Genomic DNA, 24609 nt, shown 5'->3' with positions numbered 1-24609 from the left:
TAAAGCTGTTTTTAACTAATCAATAAATAATTCAGGATCAATCAGCAATCCTAAAATAAGCCTCCCACAACTTGGCTACCATGGATTCATTAACAGAGCCATGTGTACCCAAGACATCGGCTGTGAACTGCTTCCTAATTAATTACTTTCTGCCTGCTCATGCCATGTAGCCATTTCATTAGTAGTCTAAAAATGACCATTAACAACCTTCTCCCCCCAAAAGTCCACCCCCCCGCAACAGAGAGAAGTGTGCTGACATGCTGTTTAAAGTCCAGGTAATCCTCCCTGACAGGCACCACATGCTAAGAAAATGAGGGGAAATGAAAAATAAACAGAAGAGGACAGCATGAACGGAGATGATCGGGACCTCCCTATTAACTAGAACACGGGCTGACAGCTGCAAATTACAGTCTCATTGTGTGCTGTCAGCGGCCGGCACACTCAGATCAAGGCTCATCATTGGAAGAGAATGGAGGAGGGGGGATCACAGTGCACAGGCAGTTATCCCGTGATTTTGTTAAGAAATGGGACTAAGAGAAAGCCTGGCAGCTGGAAGAGGTTCAGAGGCCAGAGGAAAACAAAGGGGAGAGAAGGTAGGAGTGAGAAAGCAGAGGGTATACAGCCAGCAGTTATTTCTCCCTGCAAGTCACGACTGGCAACCTCCCTGAAGCTCAACCGATGTGAGCCTGGTCAGTACCTGGCTGGGAGACTCCTGGGAAAGCTAAGGTAAGCGCTGAAAGTGGTATTAGTGGGCCAGTAGGGGGTGCTCACCCTGTGGTCTGTGTGGGTCCTAATGCCCCAGTATAGTGATGGGGACATTATACTGTAAAAAATGCGTTATCCTTTGGATGAGACAGAAAAGCGAGGTCCTGACTCTCTTTGGTCATTAAAAATCTCAGCGTATTTCTCAAAAAGAGTAAGGATATTATCCCTTTAGGTGTCCTGGCCAAATTTACCCCTGAACTGAGAGTACTGGTGAGGGATGGTGGGAGATGGGTGGACAGGGCCACGCACCCATGAAACAAGAGAGATGACCAGACAAGGAAAAAAAAAAGGTGGAGAGAAATAGCTGATGAGAAAAAAGAACATAGGAAAGATTAGAAATGAGAGGAGATCCTTTGGCCCACTTTCTCCATGGGGCTAATTGAGCAGAGGATCTCATGCTGGCTTCATTATATGGCTGGACAGCCTGGCTCAGATACTCATCACCCTACTTAGCAGCCCCTGATATTTCCAGCTGGTTTCCAAACCAGGAATTAATTGCACTATAGAAAAAACAGAGATCAATCAAACATTGTTGCCATTGAAGATCAGAAACTTGAAAACACCTTCAACGTGCTCATACATTTCTTTTAATACTGTGTGCTGAAGTAACACAAATTTTAATAGCAGAACAACGCTTGATTGTCAGGATCTTAAACCTAGAGAGGTGCTTCCAGAATTATACTGGGCCTTCATGACATGTCTTCTCTTCCTTACTCTTACTCTGCCCGTGCAATTACACTGAAAAGTATTTCTATTAGTAGCTACAGAAACTACACAGCACAAAAACTGTGTAATGCAGCCCTTGAGATCTTCTCCTCACTCTTGTGTCCTTTGGATCGCAGCTATGGGTTTCCCAAACCTTGTGTTCCTTCTGCCAGGTGTCCTGTGCTTCACATCACTTACAGAGCTGTCACTTTCTTATTTTTCATTTCTTTTATGTCAATTCCCTGCCCTCTAAACGCTCTCCCCTGACAACTGCAAAATCGGGTCTTCCATAATCGTTCTCTAACTACCGTTTAATAGATCATTAAAATAAAAAGCAGCACTAAGTGAGCTGCTCATTAAAGAGGTCCAGTACGGCGCCCTTGGGGGCTGTAAAACAGAGACGGAACGTAGAGATGCAAAAACGCCCTACAGCGACTCTTGCTCTCTGCCACTGCTGTGTCTGCTGACCCAGAGTGCGCCCACCTAGGGTTCAAAACCGTGCCCTCCACTCTCAGCAGGGGCTCCACACCCTCTTTATACACGGGCCCTCTGTAACCTGGGATCTCCTGAGCGCTGCTGGGAAACTGTACGCTCCTCTCTCCTGTTGGCATCGAGACTCTAGACACTCAGTCTCAGGTATTCAGCGGAAGTCCTGAAGTCCTATGAACACTGGGTAATTTAGGTCCATTAAGCTAATATAGAAGTCTGGGGAGGGAGCTGCGTCAGCATGCTTAGGCTGCAAAAAGACAGGTAAAGGTTTATTCCATTCTGAAATAAAAAAACACAGCTGTGAAGCTTTTTCCAGGTGTACAGCCAAAACATTGTGTTCCCTTCCCTTAGAGCATGAAATAAACTTTCACCTGTTCCTAAGATAATATACTGTAGATAATATAATTCAGGCATTCAGGGCTTGGGGTGGAACAGCGCCTTAGAGGACACAGAGTGGGACACAGAGCCAGGTTTCAGTGATCCAGCTAGTTTAAAGGGATTTTATAAATGTCATTTCAGACAGGTGCAGCTGTTTCTACAGCAACAGCATCCAGATAGAAGAGAACAAGGAGAGAAAGGTGCCTAGTGCCGGTGAGGAAAACACGCGGTGGAGAGTGATGGTGCTCACATCATCATCATCTTAGGTGAGTGTCTAAGTTACAGGTGATTAATTTACTGCTAATTGAATTCAGCAGTCCTCTGACGAAATTTTTTAAATTTTTCTGAAACAAACACAACACAGCTATTACACAACACACACAGAACAACACTATCCCACTATATTGACGTCACCTTAATTCCTAAATGCTTTAATTAAAAGCCTAATGGGTATCGATTACAGCTGAAAAGAGGGCACATCAATTAGCGATAAACCTTAAGTAAATCTTCTCTAATCTAATTCAATTCAAAATACCAAAAAATTATTTGAGATTGATCAGCTGTTTTTGTGATACTGTACTGGAAATCTTGTTTTGTTACACTTTTCGAATTATCTAATGTAAGCTGAAATACTGACACTATGCTTCAAGGATTGGAGTAAAAAATAAAATTAAAATAATAAAACTTGGGGAACTGCTTTTTTATTGTTGCTTGGGGAGCAATAAAAGATTTCTTTATGGTTTCAGAAATACAGATTGTATCATGAATCACAGCTTTGATGAGGTGCTCATCACAAAAACAAAAGTATTCCCTACAATACACACTGATTGGTTACCTGGAGTTTGATTAGTCTTTTTATGCTTTCACCTCTGAATATTTACTGCAGAGAGAACTGCAGTTATAACAGAGGGCTTGTCAAAGGCTAAAAACTTGGAGGTCCGCAGGCCAGGTCACACTAGATCTCTTTAATAAGAAAGGGACTCATTTCTAGCTTGTGTAATCATCGCGGTTCTGCGGGGCGTCGTGTCCCCCATCACCCGTTCCGTCCTGCACCACCTGGGGCGCGAACCCGGGTCTCTGGCATAACGCAACAGAGAACCAACCGGGTGAGCTAAAGGAGACCACCCTCAGCCCAGGCAGCTGAGGTCCCTGCTACGCGCAGGCAGGTTGATGACGTCACCGCACCAGCTCCGCTACACCCTCCCCTGCTGAAGGACACTCCACTCTCCCTCCCGGGTCACGGCGCCAACGTGATCATCCCGGTTCCGCGCGGTGTCGTACCCCTTGCCGCCCGTTCCGTCCTGCACACCTGGGGCGCAAACCCGGGTCTCCGGCGTAAAGCAACAGGGCACCAGCCGCGTGAGATTTTCAGCTGACTTGGCAGAAGATGCCAACGAAGACATCAGCAGGTATTACAACCGCAGTTCAATCTGATAAAATATGTTCGTTTTTTACTGCACTTCTTGTCAAGAAGGACCCCAAAGTAGTTCACACAGAGGGGAGCGGTCTCACATCATTCATACCCCGAAGTAAAGCGCCACTAGGGTTACACGCACCAGTCATTGTGCACCACCAGATCCACAGCAGCTCAAGAGAAATTCCATAAAAATAACTCAAATGGGGAATGTAGCACCTTCAGTGTTGAAAATAAACAAATAAATGCCACGGCTCAGCTTTACCTCAATGTAAATCTGTCCATGTCTTGCTTTAAAAAGAAAAAGGTATTTTGCATGCTGCAGCAGTGCTACTGTATCTCTCTAAAGAGCCATGGTGCTAATGTCGCATAGTGGCAGTAATGTAGTCGCACAGACTTCCCATCTACTAAGCCTAAACTACTGTGATAACCATTTGATTCTTTTTGCATCCCTAGCACTTTTTAGAAGACTTCAACTCACCCGTGTCGGACTGTCAACCTTAAGCTTGTGTGCAATACAGAGCAATGGGCAATTGAACATGAAACAACAGCACATGATGGACAAACTTGATAGCAGGGACTGCATATCTTCCTCCTTAATACTTTGAAGAACCTGCTATACAAGCTTGCCACCACCACCTGACAATTGTACCTACCAACCACATCAGCCTCTTCCCATGAGTCAAGGACAAAAGACGCAGCAGGGCTGATGCTGGCTGTGAAGAGTAACATCCATGCAAGCACATAATGCACAAGCATCTAGTTATGCCAGGGCATACAGGAGGTTCATAACTGAACAGGAGGAAGCCAGGAATGGACTATTAGTTTGCTAATTAGTTAGCTAGCAATAAGTCCAGCAAACCAAATATTTGGTATATATTTGAGTGCAAGAGAGCAGAAGTGCAGAATTGTCGCAGAGAAGAAACATTTAGGGCTCTACTGAAAGTTCACTACAAGGTATCCTTGAAAGTGTGGAGTCAACTTATCTCTCTCTCACCATTTTTTTGGTCTGGTACATCTTACTGGGCCTTTAGAAAGCTATCAGAAAACTTACTGGCAGGTTGTGGCACAATGCTGTGCCATTATTTTTTCATTAGATCATATAGCTTTCCATCAACGGTTTTTAATATTCAACCAGTCCAGTTGAATAAAATAATTATTTCGGAAGCTTTTAGATGCACATTCTACAGATGTTTGAAAAATACATTCCTTAAAAGGTGACCATCAGCAGTTTGCTTTTGTTGCAAGGGAATACAAGTGTTACTTTGTTTGTACTGAATTGTGAACGACAGAAAAGAACCAGGACAGCAAGGCTCACTAGCTCCACCAGACTGACCACTTGTCCTGTTCCTCAGCCAGTACAGCCACCTGTCTTTCTCCCTTAGCCGACTGTCCAGACCATCACCATTAACCATGAAATGCTGAAGTAAGAAACAGGCCTAATGCAATGTCACCTATAAGCAAGCCAACATAAACAGGACAGCAATTCTGTGAGCTAGGACTGCTGCTCATGACCGATTGATTCTTGGCTGTGTTGCTTTTTAATTGTTGTTATCTTCTTAGTCTCTTCTGGCTAGTTTTCTTTTTTTGCCAACACATCTTTCCCCTGATTTATCTGTGTGAAAAGAGTTTACTGCTAGTAGCTCCAATAATGAGCTCCCTCGGGAGGCCCCTCTCTGACCTCTAGCTATCAGATCTCCAAGACAGCTTGATGGCTCTCCCGTCTCACCCTGAACTAGCTTTCCTCCTGAGGAGAATGGCGACAATCCTATATCTTTATAACAGTCCGGTACAAAAGGACAAGGTTCCAAACTGTTTGAAGGAGGCTGCCAGGGAAAGATATAAAAATAGAGAGAAAGCAGATTGTATCGGTGGGTGCTAAACCCTGCGATAATGTACTCCATAATTAGCAAAATACGCGTTAAAAAGTCACGCACGGGATTATGGATCGGATGAAGATAGCGTACATTACAAGGTGCGAGCACAACGAGAAAGTGAGAGAAAAATGTGACATTTTCATAACTGAGAGCTTTTCATACATCACTGCACTGATCTTTAGGGGCCCTTAACTATAATTTCAGAAACATAAAATAATGTATAGACATTTGTGCCAAACTGCTCTGTGCCACTGATGCCTGACTGCCCTGAAGCTTGATGTTAAACTGCACTATGCCACTCAAGGCTCACTGCCCTGTAGTGTAAAGTTAAACTACACTGAGTCACTCATGCCTGACTGCCCTGTAGTGTCACGTTAAACTGCACTGTGCCACTTAAGGCTCACTGCCCTAATAATATGTATCTACAATATGCATTATAGCTCCACATGCACTCAAGCAAGAGTGATCTGAGGAAGAACTTCATTAATATTTTAAACTACAAGATTTTTCTACAAAATTGAGCACATGATAACTTGATTCCAGTCACTCCAGTCCCAGCAGGACACAAAAAAGTAAAAAAAAAACCTGCAATACATCAGAATCTTGAACAGAAGTGCAGTACAATCCTTCAGCGAATTACTAATTAACAACCTCTTTGAATGAGAATACTCTAGCAAAGACATGAATACAGAGGAGGAGAGAGCGAAAGAGCATGCTGAAATATTTATGTCTGTCTGTTTTTGCAGCCCAGTTCTTTCATGACAACTGGGGTCACAGTGTTGAACATGAAAAATTAACCTTGGAGCTCTGTTGCATCAGAAGTTAAGGTACAGGTTTCAGAGTGCAGAGAAAAACTGCTCTGTTTATCGATTGCTGACAACTAATTTACAGCAACATCATGACAATCCTACACACATTGTATTTTTTATCACCGCTGCTTTGAAATCAAAGAACTGTGCTTGACTAAGCAGTTACTGTTGAGATTCCCAATTGCTTTATGGATATGGCCTTCAGGAAATCCCCTGAATGACAGCCTCAGCCTCCCTACTTAATCCCTACTGTGCAATACATTTATATTTATATTTATATCTATGGTTACATCTATATTTATATTCATACGTGTGATACGATCTTCTGTGTACTGTTCTGTTCTAGTTTCCTCTTGTGTGTCCGGACTGTGAGTAACTCTTGTATTGTATTGTATGTATTGTACTATTAGTATATAATTCGTTACACTGTGGCTGTGTTGTGTGTGTTAAGCTGCTGTTGCACTGCAATTTCCCTCACGGGATCAATAAAGTATCTATCTATCTATCTAATCATGGCAGTTGTACAGCTGAATGACAGTAACTGAATGGCCTTGTATTCTCAGCTGAATACTGAATATGTGAAAGTTTACCAACTGTTTACAGGTAAGGTCCTGAGGTGGCACTGAAGTCTTAATTCTGTTTTGTGTTCACACCATACTAAGGGGTTCATGGGTGGCACAAAAACGTGACTTCTGTTCTGGGATATCACTTCCAGGATATCCATTTAAAAAAAAGGAAAAAAGATAAATGTGTATCATAGCATAATATTCTGAACCTCCCTACCTTGTTTAACACAGCTAGCATTACACAACTGATTTCAGTGTCTCTGGGCTCAACAGTAGCACAATAACTAAAATTCTAAAGAAATACAGTGAAAATTCTTAAGCTACATTTTTGTCTTAAGATTTAACTTAAGTTTACCTTAAATTAATCAACATACTCTCAGGGTTCAGAGCACTACAGCTGATTAAATCTACAGACATGCAAGGATGGAGGCTGAATATTTCTGCATTTACACAGGAAAGTCACTGGTTGACATCAGTTTTTTTTATACAAGAATTAAACTTACTGTACCACTGCAACACAATCAAAAGAGACATACATGAGTTTTATCCGGTGTAATGGTCAATACCAGCTAATGCAAGTATTAATATATTAATGATCGATTTCAGGGGATGCAGGGTACAAGAAAGCCATTTTAACTCATTCTGAATCAGCTAATCCATGCCTTGTTTTAAATTTGTAAAGTTGACAAATCTTTAATAATTGTAGCAGTTAAAAGCTGATTTTACTGACACAGTATCGTCAATTGGGATCAGTCAGACTTCACTGAGCATGAAAGAGTATCAGCATCCGCCTTCATTTGTCTTAGTTTTCTGCTAAGTATAATCCCTGTCTCTGGTGTATGGCTGCACTGCACTTTCTCAGGTAGCTCAGGCAACGCAAGAAAAATCGAGGATCTCAGGGCTGTTAGCTGGAACAGCCAAAGCCTGTCAGCAGTCTGAGATGTTAGCAGGGCCAGGAGCATCTCACAATAAATGTCTCCCAGGGGAGAGCCTTATGAAGCAAATTAAGAGACGTGGAAGCAGACGACATTTCTCAGTGAGAGCATCCTATACTCGGTTTGGTCACCACCAGGTCAGTGGATGTACTGTATATGATTTGCTTTGACTTCTCTGTACTTCACTCTTGTGATGAAAGAGACAGAAGGGCTGCTGTTTCAAACAGCTTGAAGAAAAACATTTTGCTTTGTTTTACAAGGACACAGGATGCAGCTGGGCTCTGCTGTCTTGAGGAACCCCAGAGAATGGGAGCGTCGCACTGTCCGGGGACACCCCAGTAAGGGTAAAACCACCTGAAACACGTCTGCTTGTTAATCTATGAGAGAAAGATAATGAAGTTACAGTAAAATTTACATTTCTTTCAACTTGGAGCACCAATAAGATTACATTTTGTTACCATTAAATGATGCATTTGTGTACACACAAGCATTTATTATCATACACAAAACACATGGATAACAAAATTCAATTTTCCCCCAAAATACTTTCTTGGTGCTATTCGTAAATCTATTTTTCAAGTTTCAATCCATTCTAGTTTCTGGTGGTTGAAAACACCTCTTCCCTGGGTGAGGAAGGCAGGTTGCATTTGATTATTTACACAGACTATCAAGAGTCATATAAAATTCAGTTCTGACTTTTTCTTGTCAGGATGATGAATTGCGACACTTTTTTTAAACAGCTCGAGATGCAATTATAGCCTTAATTCATGTATTATGTATATCGAGCAGACGGCAGGTACTCGGTCTCTGATGGGAAATTATCAGCTCTTAGCTTAAAAACAACAGATTTATCTCTTCTACTTTTCTTTTTTTAATCAATTTGTTAAAACTGCTACGTAAGACCCTGTACTGTCTTTTAAGGCACATACAACAGATCACAGTTTTGGCTGGAGTCATGTTGGGGTCTGGAGTGTTTACGTCAAGACTGTTCTGGCCTGCATCCACCGGGCTCACATCCACCATCCAGATAGCATGCGTGTGGTGTGCAATCTGAAATACTGACAGCTTTGACAAGAAAGATCATACGTTTACGGCGAGTAAATGACACGTAAAGAACAAAACAAGTGGTACAAATGTCAGGGCTCGATCACTATAATGTGTCAGTGGCTCCCATAGTAGCTCAGAATGACTGATGCCAGGAACCGATCTCTGCTCGCCTAACCTTCAGATGACATTCACTCCTCTCGCCGGATGGGTTATCGAGCGCAGGCAGAAATGGAGTCATTCGTTTAACCCGCCTCAGCAGCATGGGACCAACACATACTCGTGTCGCATACTCACAGACTGAACAAAACGTGGGAGAGTGACGTCTGAGAGTGCAGGGGTTTCCCGAAGAGCAGGTCCATAAAGTAATTGGGAATCTCAAAGGTAATTGCTTTCAGAGTGTCCTGCCCCAGCACAACACAGCGCAGAATGAAAGTTTCGTTAAAAGTGCAAATAATTTTCCAAGTAAATACATTGCCTGCATATATCCTCAAACCTCAAAGAAAACCGTAAGCAGTTTTTTGCTCTTTGAAACTCGTGTACAGTTAATTTGCTATCAGAGTAGCAGACTACTTATTTCATTACTAGTCAACATGTCAGATGTGTAAGTGTGATGGTCCTACTGTGTGGCAAATATATGCAGAGGTATCTTTTTGAAGGTCAATTTACAACTTTTCTTCAGCATTTTCTAGACTATCCTATGCAGAAACATGCTTAAATGTACCTTTTTAAAACTATGAATCTGGTAGTGAAAGGGTTCCTGCATTTCATGATAAAATAGTAGTTTTATTCAGATTACTACCCATTTAAAGCCATTTTCACACAGACTTTTTCATCCTGTGATAGATGGGGTTGGAGAAAAAGCTGCATCAACAGAAAAAAACTTTCTGAGCATAAAAATTCCCAGTTCCTGCACCAATTTTAAAAAAGTGAAAGATATGATGTAGCTTACTTTCAGAGATAATTATTTGATTTATCAAGTAAGGTAGGTGGGCTCTATGGCCTCCTGTCATTTGTAACATTTCTTATATATTTACTCTGCCTTTACACTAAAGATAAAAAAGAAAAGCCAAACACCAAAAAGGAGCTTAGTTAATACTTAGTCGCTTTAAAAAGCCTTATCTCAGATGATTAAAAAAACTAAAAGTAATTCAGATTATTAATTTAAGAACAGCAGAATGGAGTAATTGTTGGGTTCAGGAAGATTGGGACATCTGTTGCCCCCACATCTCCTGTCCACCTCCATGTGTGTGGTGTGAGCTGGATAGAAAGAGGGAGCATCAGGATCTGCAGAAACCAGAGCCAACTATCTTAGTGATGTCTTAAGGTCTTTTCAAATTTCTGCTTCTGTCCCCCTCGTCTCTTCACGATCCTAAATTAAAAACTGAACCATTAAAAATGAATAAACAAATGAAACTATGCAAACATGCATAAAGAAACATCCCAATCTGGCTGGTGATTTGTGCCAGGCAGCTCAAGCACACAAGTCAGTCATCTTGATTTGAATGGGGTCAGACATCGCACTCTACTCCTCCTTTGGGAAGAGCAGTTTCTAACTTGCCCACAATCTCAGATGATCGATCACACAGCCTTTCATGAGCTCCATAGGAAAGTCACAATCATTTGTTCCCCCAGAAAATTGAATTTTAAGTGTCTAAAACAAATCCAAAATGCAGAATCTTGGTTCTAATTCTGCTGAATGGCTTGGGAGTAGAATAACCTTTATAACTAAGGGAAGCAGCAGGCACTCAGGCACTGCATTTCTCTATAAATTAATGTACAAACAAAGAATTGCAAGTAAGATTTTTAGAGAAGATCACAAATGAAAAGCTATGGCAGCAAATAATGGAATAGCCCACACAAGTTCAGAGTCCTGTTATCAAGAAGAGAACCTTTTAACTTTCAACATAGGATTTAGAGATTTTGGGACCCACGTTTTCCATAACGGCATGTCTTCAGCTTCTGTTAGTACAAAAAAAAATCTTGTTCAGTGCTTTCTTGCAATTAATGCAGAGACACTTGGAAACCAGTAAAACTGTCATTCATTGCCAGTCCAAGGTTTTGGTACACTCCGCTGGAAAGTTCTTCCTACATTAGAACAACAGTGAGTTAGGCAGCATCTTTGAAATCGAATTCCTGAGACTGAAGAAGAATTGCGTCCTCTCTTTCCCTGTCTGCAGTTAAATCAACTGAACATGCCAGACAATTCATCTCAGAAAAATTAACATTAAAAAAACAAACCCAAAAAAAAAACACTTGAAAAACAGCAGCTGGCTCTACAGCAATAAACTTATATATCATTTGCAAAGTCTTTCTTTGACTACTGACTCCAAACGATTTGAGAAAACAAATTATGCACACAAAATAGTGGCAGCTCATTTATCAGTCTCTCTTTGCAGATTAATGCCTGGAAATGGATATATATGTGCCATGTAACAGCCATAGACCTGATGTTGGTGACTTGGGGAAGCTGTTGTGCATTACTAACTCAGTGACTTCTACAAACCCAGAGAAGTCTGGGGGGGTCTGGTGCAGCCTTTATAAAACGGCAGTACAATGAAACAGATCTGAGTGATTTCAGGCAGATGCTTATCTGTGTGCACCCTTCACAAAATTTAGACACGGAAGAAGAGGAAGTGTATGTAAGACCTAAAGAAGAACAGTAGACACTTCTTTACACAAAGGGTGCTGGAGTGTGAAATATGCTGCCCAGCCATACTGGGGAAGACTGTATCTTGGGATCCTTTAAGAAACAGCAGGGGGAAGTCCTTGGATCAATTTGCGCCTAGCAATCACACTTAATGGCCCCTCTGTTCGTGTTCTTAATATTCACACTGAAATTATTAAAAACTAGTTCATATTATTGTGAGCTGCTTCTTCTGCCACACGCTGTGCCACAATGTCTGTTTGTTTCATGCACGCCAGCTCATGTCAGGCAGCCAGTGACTCAGCAGTCACCTCTGCTCATCTGAAGTCAGAGACAGCAGACTCCAGAAACTGCTGACCTACTGCCCCATCTGTAGGTCAGAGGGGCAGACTAGCTGTTCAGCATTTCCAGAGCTTCTGTAATTCATGTAATTGGATGTTGCCTTTTAAACTGTTACAGTTAAGTGCAAAAATATTGACCTATTTACTACCTGTGTTCAGGAGACTCTCCAGATGTGACTGTTCTAAATCTTAGTACTGTACTAATCCAGCATGTTCATCAGGATAGACTTCATGCAGAGCAGTAAAGCATCACATCTATCTACCATCATTACTACAGCCATTCTCATTCTTGAGTGAACACTATACAAAACAACTGAGTTTCTGGCATTTGATTTACAGCTTTCATTACAATTTTTATCACCGAGAAAAAGCTCACTGAGATACAGCCATCTGTTTTCATGTGTATAATCTGTTTGATGACTGTGTTTCCATCAGGTGTCCTTGATTGAAGCTCTAAAGGGCTGCTTTGTGCTTTAATTGGAGCAGCTCTGTAAATAAGGGGGTCAATGTCAATGGCTTAGTCAGCCAAGGTGATGCAATAAAGAGTTTGTTAATGATGCCTGTGTAGCCTCCACCTCACTGTCAACCCAAAGAGGTGAAGGACATGTTTCAGGATGTGTGCTCACTCTAGATCTTGGCCTTGCCTTACTCATGGATCTTGTCTCAATACTACCCTCCTCCTGAGAGCACACACCCATCACAAAGTGCCAGGGGCATATTAATGTCCTGGGAAAAACAGAAAAAGAGACGTTTACCAAAGCAGTTATGAATGCTTTTACTTTAATACTGTTAAAGCCTGAAATAAAATGCACACACCTGTGTAACTATTGTTACAAGCACACTGGTGGAGCTGGTTTTAATGTGTCTCCTTATCTGTTAAGTTTAGGATAAAACTGCAAAAGAATACTCTGAGTGGTAAATCCTCTTTTCCCATTTTTTTATACACTTTACCATATCATGTATGCTTTTACCACAGGTTCACACTTTTTTCTACCTTTATCAGCACATCACAGTAAAGTATTATAGAGGAAAGGTACGTTTAGAAAAACTCAGACCACCTGAAAAAGCTGCGGGTGTGGAAGAAGAAGGCTCCTTAGAACAAAACATTGTGTTTCTTTTCTTCCCTTTTCAGCATGGAATTAACCTTCACTTGCTCCTTTGCAGCCTACGCATGCTGACGCAGTTACTTTACCTACTTTTGCTACTTCAGCCCATCTGAAAAAGTACACTACTATAAATATAAAATTACAGAACCTTGAAAAAAAACTATTAGGGTAAGATGACAACAGGATATATTAATAACAGATAATGGTTTCAAATAGAAATACTGAGTTCAACTTTCTACACATCTCCTACACAGTGTAGCAAAACAAAAAGCCACAGAATCTGTGGATGTATAGTATAGACTACATTTATGATCCTGTGTACAGTTTTTGTTGTCTTGTAACAAGAAAAAAGACTGCAGTTCAGTCCAGAGAATAACAACCAGGTATATTCCAAGAGCCAAGTCTCACAGACCAAACAAATCTTTATAATCAGGCACAGAGAGGACTGTGAGGGGACCTGACACTAGTATGCAATATCCTCACAGGTACTGACAACCCAGTTGTTTTCTTCAGGATCAGCAGTGAAACATGAACTACAGGGCTAAAATGAAAACAACACAGATGTGTGGTTTAAACTGAGAAAAGCAGACATTTCTTCAGACCAAGAGTTGTGGGGGTCTGGAAAAAGCTACCCAGCGATGTTGTTGAAGCTAATACTCTGCCTTCTTTCCAGAAACGGTTAGATGACATCCTTAGATAGCTTCTAACTACGTGCTAGATGGGTGCAATGGCCTCCTCCTATTTGTAACCTCTCTTATGTTCTAATATTCTACACAATTTGGAATGGCCAAATGTGTCCCTTCACTAGATCTCATACTACACCTCAAAAGAGTCAATAGCTGACTCTCCTAAAATCTAAGTTCTTTAACTCTATTATTTTATAAGGAAAACAATCCAACAGACATGCTCAGAGGCTACTACAGTGTAAAACCAAACTACTTTTAAGAGAGATTTCTACAGATTAAGTTAAAGACCCTAAAGCACAGAAAACAATGGCACCTCCTCCTTTTGAGCATTTTCTTCACTAGGTCTGAAGGCCTTGAAGAGCGTAATCTCTGAAAAGAGGCCACAGTGCAGAGCGGAGCTCTTCATCTCCCATAGCGCTTTTGTATGCATACAGAATGCTGCCCTACTGGACGGATCGCTGCAAGAAAACGCCATCTGTCTAAAATGCAAGGAGCCTGGTACAAGCCGCTGGGCATCTCAGTTTTAAATGCTCTGCAGAACAACAGCCATGTACGACATGCAAAGGCAACCAGTTTCTGAAGCTAGGAGTAATAGAGTAATATCTAAAACTGCAGAATGTAACAACTGCTATGCTAAATATGTCCCTAGTGCATTCAGGACTACTCTTGAGTAGGCATTCTCCAAAAACTACAAATACAAATGGAGGAGTATTGTCAGTTTTGGAGTTTTGGATGATGGCACTGAAAAATTATAAGAGAAATATAATTATAATAATAATTGCTTATACTTATATAGCGCTTTTCTGGACACTCCACTCAAAGCGCTTTACAGGTAATAGGGACTCCCCTCCACCACCACCAATGTGCAGCATCCACCTGGATGATGCAATGGCAGCCATAGTGCGCCAAAACGCTCACCACACATCAGTGATGAAGCCACTTCATAGATGGAGGTTATTAGGAGGCCATGATTGGTAAGGGCCAATGGGAAATTTGGCCAGAAGGCCATAATATAGTTCTTTAAAAGAAATGTATTTTACAGACACATTCTCATTTGGTGCAGCTCTTTCCTGACCTGATGAAAAATCACTATGATGGGTAAAGAAATCGTGATAACCAGCAGTAAAAGTGGAAAGGTGATGTGACACTACTTTTTATCTTCTGTAAAATGCAAGTTCAAAAATGGTTGAAGCTTTTAAGATTTAATGAACAGGAATTGAATTCTCCGTTTAGCTCTTATATTGAATTCGCAATTTTCTTTTCCTCTCTCAGCCTCTGTGACATACCTGCAGTCCACAGATATTTGCTGGCACTTCAGTTTACCCACTTCAAAACCTGAACAAGCACTAATGAGGAAAAGTTATTCTTACCAGTCTCTGAAATGCCTAACAAAAGCAAGGTTAATGAGGCAGGAGCTCATTCCAAAAGAGCTAAGCTGTTCCCTAGTAACTGAGGTGGTCTGAGTCAAGGTCAAATTAACGATGGAGTGCGTCCCAAAGAACTTTGAAACATTCTGTACACCACTGTTTCCGGAACTGAGCTTGGACTAACCAGAGGTCCCCATCCAGAAAAAGACCCGTCAGCCTGAACCTGAAAGAGAAGACAGACTGGACGATGAAAGACACTTGTGGCGTCCCTTAGACAGCACCGCAGAGCTGGAGCTCATTCCCTCACTGCCAATCTTGCTTCTTTGACAACAAAACGATTAAAGAAAATCCTCTCCTGCCATTAGATCACCAGGTTTTAATTTCCAAAAAAACAAAACCATGCGGCCCCAGTGGGACATGTGAGGGATGTAGGGGGATGTGCACGAAAGTGTGCTTTATTTAGGCTCATGATGAAGGACTGTTCCACGTTTGGGCAACCACTCATCCTGTTAAAGAAGTGCAGCCTGGCGCTCCATGGGGGTTTCAAACTGTTCTGCAGTGCAATGAATGAAAATGTCTGTGTGGCAATTACAAAAGCAAAAAGATCACTGAGATCTCAGTGTTGTGCTGCTCAGTGTTGTGTGTCATACTACACATGTGAGGATTTCTATATTAAATAAACAAAATAGTTTTTTACCCAATAAAGCAACAGCCTTCTTTATTTACCTGTGCATTTCCCACCTTCTGAAATGAGCACTAAACCTTTTCTTTTCAGCCATTTTTCACATCATGAATTTTTAATGGATTTTTTGGCTTATATGCTGTTTTTTACTGCTCCACCTACACATTTATTTACCTCAGTACAGGAAGGCACTCTGTTCTCCTCTCGCTGTCTGCAGGACTTATTCATCTGAATTTTTTTTTTACCCGACAGTCAGTATGGCCATAAATAAAATCAGCTACAGATTGCAGTGAGGGCTTAAGATGAGACTCAAACATGCAGGTCTAATACAGTACAAGGAACAAAAAAATGTCAACGGTCTCATTTGTTGTAATCTTTCAGCTTCTGTCTTGGACAGTATCTGTCACTATTAAGCAGGCATCAGCACCTTGCAGAAGAATGAAGCAGCATGTGAGGAAACATGGACTTAAAAACACCTTTCTCCAGTATCCAACACCTTCCCCTGATAGCTCAATGCTGACCCACTGTATAAAAAACAATTTTAGATGCCCATGTATACTGCACAGCATGGCTAAGACACACTAGGCTAAAATAAGAGAGTGCAACATTCTCAACACATTCTCAACCACATAATCATAGGTCACGACCATAACAAGTGCTGCTACTATGAATGCTAACACTGAGCTAGTTTCCTGTAATTACTTTCTTTGTTCTTAGAAACAACAAACTGTTTGAAACAAGCAAGATGTTAGTAGGATGTTGCAGGTCAAAGCCCCAGCTTTACTACTGTGTCACCCAGAGAAATAATTATTTGAACCTTTTTTCTTGAGACAAGATGCAATTCACAAAATGCTGCAACACCATTTGCATGGTGCTTCAGTACACAGTACATAGCACTTCTATATTGTGGCACAAAAACAAACAGCACATTTCCATAAAATATCGTCATGCAACTGAACTGTAAGAGCCAAGTCATATCTATGGGAATGCTGCAAATGTTTCAATGTTTCAAATGTTACAGGGTAATGTATTTAATCTATTATTGCATATTTGTCACACTGGATGTTTTCAGATCTTAAGACAATTCAATTCAATTTATTTTTATATAGCTCCTTTCACAACAAGGTAGCCCCAAGGCGCTAAACAATGCAAGTGACCATACATGTTGTGAATACAGAACAGAAGACCCGAAGACAACGGAGGAGAGGAACCAAAAACTCCTTAGTAAGGAGAAAAAAACCCTAGGGGTCCAAGGCCAACTGGTTGCTCAACCCCTTTGGGCATGCTAACATTAAAAATCTAATATTAGATAAAGGAAACCTGAGTGAACAAATAATACTTTTTTATTATGATTATGTGATTCATTCAATAAACAGAATTATCCAACATCCAAATCCCCTGTTTGAAAAAGAAAATGCCCCACACTTAATAACTGGCTGCGCCAGCTTTAGCTGCAATGACTGCGACCAAGCGCTTCCTATAATTCAATATCACACTTTCACACTGCTGTGGAGGAATTTCAGCCCACTCTTCTGCATAGAACTGCTTGAATTCAGAAGCATGTGCAGGTTTTCCAGCATGACCTGCTCATTTCAGGTCCTGCCACAGCATCTCTATTGGGTTTAGGTCTGGACTTTGACTGGGCCACTCCAAAACTTTAATTTTGCTTCTTTTCAGCCATTCTGATGTGGACTTGCTTTTGTGTTTTGGTTAGCAGTAGTTTCCACCTTGCTACTCTCCCATGAAGCCCATTTTTGCCCAGTCTCTTTCTGATGGTGGAGTCATGAACACTGCCCTTAGCTGAGGCAAGAGAAGCCTGCAGTTCTCTGGATGTTTTTTAGGATCCTTTGTGACTTCCTGGATGATTTTACGCTGCGCCCTTGGAGAAATTGTGGCAGGCCGGCCACTCCTGAGAAGACTCACTACTGTTCCAAGTGTTCTCCATTTGCAGATGATGGCTCTCACTGTGGTTTGGTGGAGTCCCACTGAACCACAGTGTAACCCTTTCCAGACTGATAGATATCAACAACGTTTTTTCTGATCTCTTCAGGAATTTCCTTTGGTCCTGGCATAATGTGCTTGTTGAATCTTTGTGCTGGCAACTTGACTCTGACAGTAAGGGTCAAAATAAGTGAGGTTTATATTGAGCAGGGCTGGCTGTAATCAAGCCAGGTGGTGTTCAATCAGCTGAATCTAAATTATCCCTTTAATTGGGCTGATTTAACTAGGGGGCAATTACTTGTTCACACGGTGCCAGTTGTTGTTGGATAACGTTCTTCATTAAATAAATGAAATAAGTAAAAAGAAAAACTGTTATTTGTTTACTCGGGTTCTCTTTATCTAATATTAGATTTTGGTTGAAGACCTGAAAACATTCAGTGTAATAATAGAAGAAATCAGTATGTTATACTTTTTCACAGCACTGTAAATGTCTAGATCATCCAAATGTTTTGGCTGTACTGCTCCAGTGTCCAGAGGTGGAGGAGATCATGCTCCTGTCTATCCTCATGACTCATGGGGTATGGCGTTACTCACGATTACCCTGCATACCATCATGCTTTCTCCCAGGGAGCAAATAGGAAACGAGCCACAGGCCGGACAAAAACATCTAGCTAATGCCTCATTAACAAGTCATAAATCATCTGGATATGAATCATTTCAATGAAACCATTAATGCAAAGTATTACCAATGTCATTAATATCCGTTAGAGCGTGCTGCCTGTGTGTCCTTACCAGAGAGGTGAAGATGTAGGTGTAATAAATGGAAAGCATTCCCAATTCGGAGGCCTGTGGAGGAAGAGCAAGAGGAAAGAGAATCAGTGTGGTTTTGGAAACAGCTCGTCACATGCTGTCTGCTCGTGAGTGGGTGGCACTGGACAGGGAATATCAGGAGCTGGGATTATCCTGCACTGGGATTACTTTGGGGGAAAAGACCCTCACAAACAAACCCAAAAGGGACATGACTTACAGCACTTGCGCGATGTTTTTAAGACTCTGTGCTTTATTTCATCTCTCTTCACAACTATTCCAGAAAACACCTGGAGGAAGAAAAGATAGCCCAGACATTCCTTCTTCGCAATAACGCTGTAAGATCCCGAAGAAGACTGCAAATGAGAGAAGCCTGGTCAGCCCACCTCTCCCTCTGTCCCTTACTGCATTCATCAGTAATTCTCCTGTTGTGTGGTGGTCTCTCGGGGCTGTTCCACGTATTCCAGTGAGGCACTACTTCTCATTTTGATCCCCACTAAGATATCATTTTTGCAGGAAAAAATAAATAAATCCCCCTCGCTACTCTTTATTTTTATACTGTATATTTGTGGTCCATTTCATTTTTCAAATAAAAAACTTCCGTCATGTTCTGCCTTCATGTATCTTGTTCCCTTGAAAACTGCAATCGATACCTCTATCAATTAAAGTTAATTATGTTCCTATATATTTATTGGAATGGTTAATGTGGTGTTGACAGTGCTGGATCAATTTCTTCTTTTAACATTCAATCCTTAGCTCTAGAAAAGTGCAAAACAGGACATAAAATACAGAGTACGCTGCACTCTGACCTGTTTTTAATGACTGAAGCGTTTCTGATGCCAGTGTCACCATTAACCAGCTTTGCTTTCCATTCAAATAATGTGCACACTCATTCAAAACATGCTTTGTTTCCAATTTCAGCTATAAAACCGAAATAATTTCACTGGTATACAATCAGAAGGAATCCACATGGGAATAAACTCTCTCATTTTATCACCTCTAGTTGAATATAGAGTGATGCATACTCTTCTTGCTGCTTGGACTTAAATGTTTTCAATCCTCTAATTAAAGTCAGTCTCTAAAGACCGGCCATTTCTAGTAACTGCTGATCTCTGTTTGTTTATGACTACCCTGCCTGTACTCAAGCCTGTTCCCTAAAAGCTGAAACTGTTTCAGACTTGAAACCTGAAAGACTGATGCTCTGAGTCTCATTTATTCACAGTATCATAACTTTTCAGTTAGCAATTTTCAAGTGATTGAGGATTTAATAGTGATGCTAAAATCTTAAAAGAGAAGCATGGCAAAAAGGCAGTACTATTACTAGATCTTTGTGGGCTGCTGGGGTGAGTTGGAGAACAGAGTCCCTAAGTCAGTACTTTGTGAAATACATTGCTCTGTCAGTCTGCATGGTCTGCAGAGATGCTGGCTTAGGATCAGAGTAAGTATACTTACTTAACTGTGTGAAAGAACTCTGGCTCGTAGGCATTTTACAGTGTGTCCAAAGAGAATTAATACTTTTTTTTTACCTAAAGCAGCTTCTCTGTTTTTTTTAATAGGATGGAAATGCTTTGGTTCATTACTTTGTTAACTTCACAGTTTCCGAAAGTGAAACAGGTGATCTGCCCAGCCATTTTCTGAAACATTCTTATTCTTGGTAAAGGTCAAGAAAAACCTGGAGTCTAATTTGAAAGCATAGGACACAAGGGGGAATAAACCCCGGGAGGGCAGGGCACACACATGCTTATATCACATATGGACATAAGAGCATGCAAAGTGCACACAGAAGGCACTCTAGTAATCGAACCCAGGACTATAAGGCAACAAGAGCTAACAACACCACAAAGCAGACTCTCTGCACATTTCATTGCAGCATCTATCGGATCTTTATGAATATAGCATTGCCTGTTGACCCATGGTTTTAATTTGCTAAGGAAAAAAAAACCCTCTGTGATGAATTGGATGTATGCCCACTTGACAGATTTAATGTGTACCCCTTTTCCACTTCGAACTCAAGGTCAGAGAGGCTATAAGAGGCAGAGAAAGAATGATGGGGGGATATGCATGAAGTACATGCATATTCCCCCATACCCCAGAGGTACAGCCCTATTTTATGCTGGGAGGTGAATGAAACCATTTGTGCTGTGCAGCTCATTCCCATTAAGACTGCAGTGTTCTGCTCTGCCCAGGAGTCTCCATGGTAACCAGAGAGCAAAAGGAAGGTCTACGACGACCATCAGAATCTTTCATTAACTCCAGAAAGCAAGTCTCACTTGCAGGCTAGAGAAGAAACGGTTTCAGGCTTTGAAGGCAGATTTCAGTTTCAGCCCAGAACAACTTGGCTTCTCATTCAGACACCACTGCTCAATGGTCCCCTGGACCCCTTGAAAATTGGCCCAATTTCCAAAGATATGGCTGCTGGAATGAAGAGAGCTGAAAGGTTTGTCTCAAGGACAACTCGAGAAGCAGCAGTGAGAACTGTTTAATTTTTGTTTTAGTTGTATTTTTAATTAGAAACACTAATTCAATAAACATTATTGCAAAATATCTAAATGAAGAGAAAATGAAAGTTGTTGCACATGGAATGGGAAGTGAGCTTGGCAGCTGCCACCATTAAATACGTGTTTGAGATAACCAGCCTGTCCTAAAGCAGGGTTCAGCTGCGGGTGAAGCCCTTGTCGGCATAAAACCATGACCGCAGACCTGACTAGACTTGAACCAACCCCTGTACTTCATGTTGCAGGCTGGTTTAGGAGTCAAGTATTGAGAAAGCCCATTCAGACAACAACAGCACCAAACAGCTCTGCATCAAGAACTGGCTTCAAAACCAACTGCACTTCTTTAAGCTGCCCAAAAATAAGGTTTACGCTCACCTCAACTGGGAACAGTCTGCCACATTACACACACAACAGCCATTCCACAATAACTTCCTCCATTATAACACCACTGTGCCTATTAATCTGTCTCCACAAGGAATAATGAGGAATTAAACAAGCAATAGTTTAATCATACACAGCCATATGCTGCCATGTGCAATTCCAGGACTCCTCTGTCACTGTGCGGGCATATGGATTTCTGACACGCACGGATTGGCTAAGAGAATGTTTTTTATATTAAGGTGCTTATTACTTCTTCTAGTTTTCTGCCATTTCAGAAATGCTTAAATACATCAATTTATATTATAATGTGAAGGAAACAAAGAGCATTACAGTATGTGCAAGAATCATTTTGCTGACATTTCATGTCCTGCACAATGTTCTGAATCACAACATTGACAATGAAACATGCATTTTAATGTTCTGGTGACCATGTTCTGTATTACTTCCAAGGTCAGAACGGATGGAAAAGTGACCTGTCTGTCTGCCTGCAATTGCATTCATCAATTTTCTAAGAGCTTCTTCCAGTTTAAGGTCATGGAGGAGCTGGAGCCTATCCCTGTAAGCAATGGGTGCCAATCCACTGCAGTGCAGACAGAGACATAAATTCAGGCAGGCACACACTCACACCTTGGGCCAATTTTCCCAGAAGCCAATTAACTCTCCAGTATGTTTTTGGACTTTGGGAGGAAATGCACATGCACATGCACCCTTGGGCTCCACGCTATCCTCTGCACCATCGTGCTTCCCCTGCCTACAGTTGCACTCTTATAAACTGTGTTGATATTGTGTGTCTCCATGTGTTTCACTAGGAGCACAGACTTCAGTAAATTCATATTCCTTGCAGTGTCTATAGATAGACAATGTCAAAACCCCACCACACACATTAATCTTGTGAAAGATTCACGAAAGACTCTGCACTCAAAAGTGCAAAAGATCTAAGGACAGGGTGTCGCCTGGCAACTATCTCAGTGAAACACACTGCAATCTGATGATAGTTTAGCTACAGATCCTAGAACTGGAACATATGAAGATGACAGAACACATACTGTAAGACAACAGAAGATGTCATACTGATGGCAATACTCCATGAATTAAGAATTTTGTAATTAAGTTACTGGAAATAAACTATCCTGTTATCATATTAAAAATAGGCCAGAAATAATTCATATAAAATATTTTGGTGGGTGACTGTCACTAGCCAAGCAACTAGGTTTGGCTTCATAAACACTCCCAAAACAAGTCTTCAAATGCAAACAAAACTGGATTTTTTGCCTTCAGACAGTGATTTCCAAGAAAATAACCCCCTCACAGAAGCTCCTCCCAGCCCACCTTCTCTCCAAGGCACCTTCTCTCTACTGAGTTCTCCCAGTTCCTTTTATACTGTAGCTCCTGCTTTCCAGGGCCATCCTTCCTTAAAGGGACTTGCTCACATCTTTCACAGATGTGGACATTTTTTAAACAAATAAAGTAACTTAATACACATTCAGAATAAGTTACAAACTTATAAACTTTAACAAAGTCATATGAGGCTTTTAATACATTTAAGCAAGAAAAAATAAGCATACATCAGTTATTTATGGATGGCCTACCAGTAACCTTTTCCTTAAAAGTCAGTAGTGTTTTTTAGTCCTGCTGATGTGGTATTGTGGGAAACTACAAACAGAAAGGTGACTGGTGGCTATCTAGCCCAACAATACCAAACTCCCATGGGGAACACTGCAGTGATTTTGGGGTAAAAAAAGGGGTATCATTCATACTTCATATGTATCACATACACACTCACAAGGAAGGGTAGAGGATTGGAGTACTGGAGTATCTAACATTAATTTAGAAAAAAAAACAGGCACCCTGTCACAGTGACCTTACATGCACCAGACTGCACCTGTCATGAGTGCTACCTCTCCTCTAGAGAGCGCTCCAGCCCTTCCTCGTTCTGCCTCATTCCCCACACCTGTTCCTTATTCCAGCCCCTTTTCAGTTCCCCCTTTAAAGCCAGACGCAGACGATAATTGGGGCTCTACAACGACTCCCGGTTCATGTGAGCCCGGATCCTGATACGTCTGGCTCCATAATGTTTTTAACTTTCTGTTCCTGTTCCCCCCGCCGGTCCTGACCCGGTTCCCGTTTTTAATCTCCTGGATGGATCGCCTGGTCATGGATTTATGCTTGTGTTTTGGATTCCCGGTTTTTATTTCTTCCTGGATTGTTTGCCCTGGACTCGCTCCCCCTGGACACCAGCGCACCAAGGACATGCCCCCCGTCTCCGTTCCCGTCTCCTGCATGACTTTTCCCCCAGTGTTTCCTCACTTCTCCGGATTGTGTCGTCTGCATAGGGCCCGGAAAGAACTGTTCATGACAGCACCTTCAATTCACAAACTGTGAATAATCTAAATGATACCACATGTATTCCATCCTGTGACAGTCACTGACAACTCAGTCAAGGACTTTGAAGCAGCAATGCCCTACAGTGCAGTTTATTTAACCTGGGGTGGCACGATGGGGTCATTTCAACGGAATAACAATCACCTGTCTATGGCTTGTACAGTAATTAATTATGCCATCTCTTTCTTTAGAGTACGAAACTGTATTACAGCATCTTTTTTTCCTCCCATGTTATCCTCATTCTCTGGAAATAAAAATCAATAATAAGCTCAGAGTTAATCATGCTCTTATTTAGTCATTAAAACTGATGGTTCTTGTTCAGCATTCCTTAAAAAGAATTTTAGTTAAGGAAGCAGGGGAGGAGGGTCAAGCTAAGGCATGGAATTAAAGAGTTTAAGCTTTATAAAGTCACATCAAGATTAATCCTACAACCTTGGAGCTGGTGCCAAATTTCATTACCCACTTTGCCAATCTTTTTGCATGTTCCTCTTTTAACGAGTAGCACTATCGATCTAGTAGCATCCTGCTCTTTAATGCTCTTCCAAGTCACCTTGTTTGGACTGGAATCAGCAATTTTTTTTTATTACAATGTATTTTCTCAGTATGTAATTAAATTGTGAATCCAACTAAGATCAAATTGTACACAGGTGAGCTGACAGTCCTCTTCCACATTTTAACACAAAGAAATGAGACCCACTGTGGTGCAGTGAACATGACCTGCTAACAGCAATTAATCACTTTGTCTGTGTCACATTGAATTTTCCCCCTTCTGATCTGACAACATGCTCACAC

At 41.3% G+C, this 24609-nt stretch overlaps 1 protein-coding gene across 4 annotated transcripts in view; it reads right to left on the bottom strand.

Annotated features, from left to right (window-relative positions):
* The window catches only part of grik4 (glutamate receptor, ionotropic, kainate 4), a 312974-nt gene that overhangs the window by 56979 nt on the left and 231386 nt on the right, over positions 1-24609 (bottom strand). For all 4 annotated transcript variants that reach the window (XM_069182439.1, XM_069182438.1, XM_069182440.1 and 1 more), the window contains one exon: positions 18545-18598. In XM_069182439.1, the coding sequence (XP_069038540.1) occupies positions 18545-18598 (54 nt within the window). The remainder of the gene's footprint in view (positions 1-18544; positions 18599-24609) is intronic.

This window comes from Lepisosteus oculatus, chromosome 23 (genome assembly GCF_040954835.1).
Source record: "Lepisosteus oculatus isolate fLepOcu1 chromosome 23, fLepOcu1.hap2, whole genome shotgun sequence".
In the NCBI taxonomy this organism is placed as follows: Eukaryota; Metazoa; Chordata; class Actinopteri; order Semionotiformes; family Lepisosteidae; genus Lepisosteus; species Lepisosteus oculatus.
The sequence above is the reverse complement of the archived record's forward strand: the minus strand, read 5'-3'. Positions and strand labels throughout refer to the sequence as shown.